This window comes from Lupinus angustifolius, chromosome LG02 (genome assembly GCF_001865875.1).
Source record: "Lupinus angustifolius cultivar Tanjil chromosome LG02, LupAngTanjil_v1.0, whole genome shotgun sequence".
Classification (NCBI taxonomy): domain Eukaryota; kingdom Viridiplantae; phylum Streptophyta; class Magnoliopsida; order Fabales; family Fabaceae; genus Lupinus; species Lupinus angustifolius.
Window position 1 is genome coordinate 521,825 of NC_032010.1, and position 6,379 is coordinate 528,203.

Below are 6,379 nucleotides of genomic sequence, written 5' to 3' on the forward strand. Positions count from 1 at the left end.
TGGAGACAGAGACAGCAACAGCCACTGTCAACTTTCCACTCTCAATTAATAATTAAATGTAAACAGAATACAAGGCTCATAAATTATGTACCTTAACCGAAGCGAATAGATGTTGGAATAATATCTAGAAGTTTTAGGATTAAATAGAGATAATATTTATGCGTAGTTATTATAATAATTTATATATTATTTATTTGTATTATATTTTAAAGAATTAATAATAATTAAATATAAATAGTAAATAATATATTAACAATATATAAAACTGACATTCTATCGATACTATCGATGCTTATTTTTCTTTAAAAATGGGATTACAATGATAATTGGTGTAGGAATGTTTACAGAGTCACTACTAGAATGTCTCATAATTCATACCCAAGATGATGATTCCTCAAATGAAAACAAATATATGTATTATTAATACATGAGTTTTATACACTATTATTGTATTATTTATCATTCATATTTAACTATTATTGAGTATTCTAAAAGTAATCTAAATAATGGTAAATAATATAGTGAATGTGTACAAATCATTACATTAACTTATATTTTCTCCAATTAATATAGTTAACAAGAATTTGATTGGTAATCCATGAGTTCATGTGTTTGATTGTATACTATTAATTATATTTTATCATTCTTTTAGGTAAGGAATTAATTCATTTCAGGATATGTGACTGTTTATGTCAACAACTAATGCTCACAATTTTATTTTTCCATAATCAAATAAAAGAATAAAATAAATCTTTAGTTTTTTTTTTAATATTGTTAATGGTCTTTTCCATTATCTCAAAGAAATGACAATAAGACCAACGAATATTAGTTCAAGTGGTACATGCTTGATTCCCCTCAAGCAAGAACCTGAGTTCGAGTCTTGTGGATGGAAAAAATGCCCGTTGGGAGAGTTAGCCCCACATACTTGTGGATGTTCCCGGCTCGAACAGGATTGCCTCCAGTGCGAGGATACCTGTGGGAAAAAAAAAGGAATGACAACAGTGTGGGTCGGGTTGGATTTGCACATACCTAAACCTAAAATTCAAAATCCAAACTCGAACCCGAACTCAACAAGATTGAAAATAAAGATACCATCCCCGAATCCAAAAAAAACTGAAAATTATTAATATACTAAGGAAAGTTTGATATCATTTTCATTTCATTTTTTTCTATAATTTCTATTTTATTTGTATCATTTCATTTCTCTGATGTTAGAAGATATAATATTATGTAAAGTAAAATTAGAAATTAAAAATAATGAGCACATGATAGAAATTCAATTTTAAATTGAATTATATTACTTCGGGTCTGGTTCAGGTCAAAGTCTTTCCTCTACCAAATTCGAACCTGAACCCAAAAGTTAAACCTCAGTAAAACTCAAACCCAATCACATGAAATTTCCCTATTAAATTCAAGTTCGGTTCGAATAGGTACATAGGAGTTCAGTTTTCATTGTTATCACTACTCAAAACCAACACGTTTTCTATTTTTCTATTAGTAAAAAAAAAGGTAAAAATAAAATAAAAACAAAATGAGAAAGACATTAGTACTAAAATATATTTTTCCTTTAAAAACCCTTTGTTATTATTTGTACAAAAACAAATCACATTTTTTATTTCATAATAACAATACTTCTTCTTCTTCCTCTTCTCTCTCTCTTATTGCCGGAGCCACTAGTCGGAGCTCCGGCGATGCTGTTCTGCCACCAACCCATTATTCTCCTTTGATTCCAATAACAACCCATTATTCTCTCTCTCTCAGAAATGGGAATTCCATGGGACGACGTCGTTGTAATACAACATGGAAAAGACGATAATGACCCCACCGTCGTAACCGTGAATTGTCCCGATAAGGCTGGTCTCGGTTGTGATCTCTGCAGAATTACCCTCGAATTTGGTCTTCACATTACCAGAGCTGGTTACTCTTTTTTTCCCTTTTTCTTTTTATATTATCTTTTCTCGTTACAAAAAATGTGCATTGTTTCATTTTCATTTTCATTTTTTTTTGGAATTGGGTGTGTGTGTTAGATATTATTACTATATCATGTTTTGTGTTCCAAAATGTTTTTTTTACCGATCCAGTGCACGAGACTCGTACCTTGTGGGGTTTCGGGAGAGTGATGTAAGCGGACTTGCCCTTGTTTAGTTAAGAAATTGTTTCCAGGATTTGAATCTCCGGCCTGCGGGTTAAAAACAAACAATCTTACTCTCTTATTTATTATTATTCCAAGAAAATAATGAATCTTATTCATTTTGGTTTTGGATATCTTACACTGATTCTCATTGGTATGAGTGATATGGAATTGGTTTTACTTATGGTCTGTTTGTAAGTTTGTTTTTGGAGAGAAGAGTAAAGCTTGAAAGCCATGAAATACACTTTTGATATGACTCTCAAGCCTTCTCTTTCCCTCCGAAACTAAACTCGCAAGCATACCCTTAAGCAAGGTTTTGTGTTCCAGTCTCGTGAATGAAAGTAGGAGAGTTGTGCTCCCTTGAATGAGTTTTCGAGACACATCTCGGATTAGTCGGGGTCTAGAGTGATTATGGACATAGAAATTTATTGGATTTGTTTTCATTTATTATTTTCGGTGCATTGGTTTTGAAAACAATCTCTTCGCTTATGAGCACGAGACTGCATACGTCTATCCTCCCCAGACCCCACTGGGTGGTTGATTTTTCGATTCATTGGTTCATGTTCAGTTTATTCATTCTCTTGTGAGTTCCTGTTTTGAGTTACAAACTTTTAGACTTGTTTTGAATTCAATGATGTGATGTTAGATATTTCAACCGATGGAAGATGGTGCTACAACATATTTTGGGTTATTCCAAATCGTACATCGGTCGAAGTTGATTGGGAAAGGTTGAAGAATCGCCTCCTTTCGGTTTGTCCTTCATGTTTATTTTCCTATCACCTGAATCTACAGCCTGCTACTCCTTCGCCGCCTCTGGTTTACCTATTGAAAGTTTGGTGTGTTGACCAAAAAGGCTTATTACACGGTAATGTTATCACTCTTCTTTCCATTTTCTCTTTTTTACTACACAAGGAAAACATCTTTTTGACACTTGTTAACCCCCGATTTTGTAGATATTACTGAAATTCTCTGCAACCTTCAACTTCTTATTCAGAAAGTGAAAGTGATGCCTACCCCGGATGGTAGGGCCTTAGACTTATTCTTTATCACGGACGGAATGTGAGTATAAGATTTAATTATTTCATGCATCTTCATATGCTCTTTCGAGAGTGAATCCTCTCATGCGCCTTTTCGTGTCATGTGGTTACTTGAAGGGGAGAGATGGACATGAAGAGATTTTATTAATGGCCCGAGTCAAAATTTATGACATTTCTTTTATAACCTTTGCATCCACCTCTCTCCTCTATGTGACTACATGACAAGAAAAACACACGAGAGGACCTATTCCCTGCTCTTTCGGTCTTTCTCACGCTATATGATCGATATAGTATTATTTTCTTTGACATTTGTCTCTAAAGTCAACTTTTATCATTGTGGTATCCCACTTGTATTGATACAAAAAGTCAAAAACTAATTTTATAATACAGGCTAGAAGTATCCAAGTGTCTGATACATAGACCGATACATTAACCATTTCAAAGTATCGCCACTTACTAAGTACTCCATTGCTGTGAAGGCTGAATTGGTTCTATAGCTTCCTCTGTTATTCATGATTGTAAAATCTACTTCAACAGAAACTGTTTATTGAAAATGGTATTTTTACTACCAGAAAGGCCTATTTCAGTGTCACAAACTATGTGCTTGTCATGCCAAACTGTTCATTGTTTTGCTCTCCTTATTGTTACATCTCTTTTATTCCATGTTTCGCCTAAATTCTTGTCAATGTAGTCTGAAGTGATAAAATTCTCGCTTTGAAAGTTGCTGATCAATCGTAATAGGAATAAATATAACTTAAATATCTCCACTCCTTCATTTTGATTCTATGATTTTAATTCATTTTATTGTTTTTTATGCATAAAACAGGGAGTTATTTCACACAAAACAGAGGCGAGATTACGTGTGCGGATATCTGATTGATGCTTTAGGAGAGAGTTGTATATCCAGTGAACTTCAGTTAGCTGGGCCTGAATATGGACATCCGCAAGGGTTTTCTTCTCTTCCACCACCTTTTGCCGAAGAATTATTTACTTCCGAGCTTTTGGGCAAGAAGGTGTCTATGCATCCTCTAAGCCAAGATATGACAACACTGAAGAAACCGACTATTGTGGTTGATGACTCATTGAGCCCATCACATACCTTGCTTCAGATACAGTGTGTTGATCAGAAGGGCTTGTGTTATGATATCATGAGGATTTCTAAGGACTCTGATATTCAGGTATTGATTAACTCTTGATTTGTCATTTATGTATGAACCTTCTGCTTCTCCGCTTAGTGAACAATGTTTACGTCACACCGAGTCAATGGAAGCAACCTGAACAGAGAATAGACGATTTGGAAGTTGGTATTGAAGTCTGACAGGGATTACTTCTCAGCATGGATGTGATTATTGTCATTCTTTGTACTTCCATTGGAATTAAATGCAAGTGCTTTTCCTTGTGTGGATCCTATTTCAATGGGAACTTGATGAGTCGATCCACTTATACGTCTTGCTTTTACTGCTATATCGGGAGTTACTCCACGTATTGCCTGACGTAAAACAGATAGTGGATTTGTTTCTGTCTTTTGTTGAATCCAAATGCTTTATTCTCCGTCTCTTCTTCTGCATATCTGTATGTTGGAACTTGGAACTGCAGAAAGCCTTCGTGCTTTTTACTCTTATGTTTCTTGTCTTCGGTCTCTTGACAAATACGTAATCATTAAGGACGGACAATTAGCTTGTATGAATGTTATTTAGCATTCTCCACAATTTTTTTTATCTCTAGTTATTATCTCGATTTTATTTTTTCCAATTATTATTGCATTTATTTCCATACACCACCCTCTTATCATATGTTTAGGTGCATAGTTTGTAATTAGTTTTCTAATATAAAATCATTTCCCTCTTTCTCAATCAGGTTGCTTATGGCCGATTCTCTTCAAGCGTGAAAGGCTTTCGAACTATTGACTTGTTTCTCCAGCAAAGTGATGGAAAAAAGATCACAGATCGTGAAACTCAGAAAACCTTGTGTTCTTCCTTAAAAGAAGAGATGCTTCATCCTTTGCGTGTGATTATAGTGAACCGGGGTCCAGACACCGAACTACTGGTTGCTAATCCTGTTGAGCTGTGTGGAAGGGGAAGGCCTCGTGTATTCTACGATGTTACATTGGCTTTAAAAGGAATGGGAGTATTCATTTTCTCAGTAAGTTTTTAAGTTAAATCTTATTATACCGAAAAATTCTGCTTCAACACCATTTTCCAATAAAAAACTTAGCTTTTCTATTTTACTTTGTAGCTATTGCTTAATTTTTGGTTGTGGACATGATTTTGAGCATACTCTTGAGGATGTAATGGCTAGGAATGTGAAAACATTCCATCACAAGTGACATGCTTAGGACTCTTTTTAAGTTCCCATTTCCATTCTTCTAATGTACACGGGAAAGTTATTTTCTGTCAAGGTTGCATCTCGAAACCAATTGGCAATAAGAGGAACAACCCCAGAAATATTTAAACCATTCCCGAGATAGTAAGACAAATGTCCAAGCGAGATAGATGCCCATAACGTAAAAAAACATTCCCTCGACCAAACAAAAACCGTTGTGAAAATTTATATATATATTTTGAAGAAATCTTAGTCACAACTTGTAATTTGTAAATAAAATCTCGTCAATCTTACTGTAGGCTGAAGTTGTTAGACATTCAACACAAGAACGGCAATGGGAAGTGTACAGGTTTTTGTTGGACGAAAGCCGCGATTTTCCGTTGACCAGCAGCAAAGCAAGAAGTCAGATTGTAGACAAAGTTAGAAGAACATTGATGGGTTGGTAATCTGGTTTACTTCATATCAGATTAGAATCACTATTTGTGTCTTTTATTGCCTTTCCCTTAACATATACTTTTAACATTTTTAGATCATATTTTGTTTCTTTTCTTTGGCTTTAGTGATCAAAATTTAAATGTACATTGCTTTTCTGTGCTACATTACCCTCTAATGTGTAAGATGCAGAAGAACGTGGTTTCGTTCAGTTATTTTTTTTTAAAAATTGACTATGGTTCAGTTCATGGTTCCATAGGCTCCGGACCCGTGAAAATCGAACCATGAAATTGGTCGATAATTAACAATTATGTGATACTTGATAAAGAGCAATATGATTCACTCTTTCTCATAGACTGGTATTGTAAAGAAATAATTTATAACATTTGTAAAAGAAAAAGTCTATATAACTATGTTCTATTAAAAAAAGTGAATCCAAAAAATTCGATAATGAAAA

At 34.2% G+C, this 6,379-nt stretch overlaps 1 protein-coding gene across 1 annotated transcript; it reads left to right on the forward strand.

The window, feature by feature from the left end:
* On the forward strand, nt 1,595-6,087 carry LOC109329896 (ACT domain-containing protein ACR9). Its single transcript, XM_019563784.1, has 6 exons — nt 1,595-1,917; nt 2,778-2,996; nt 3,085-3,190; nt 3,995-4,346; nt 5,026-5,310; nt 5,790-6,087. Exons 1-6 carry the CDS (start codon nt 1,764-1,766, stop codon nt 5,934-5,936), a joined length of 1,263 nt encoding a protein of 420 aa, XP_019419329.1. The 5' UTR covers nt 1,595-1,763; the 3' UTR covers nt 5,937-6,087.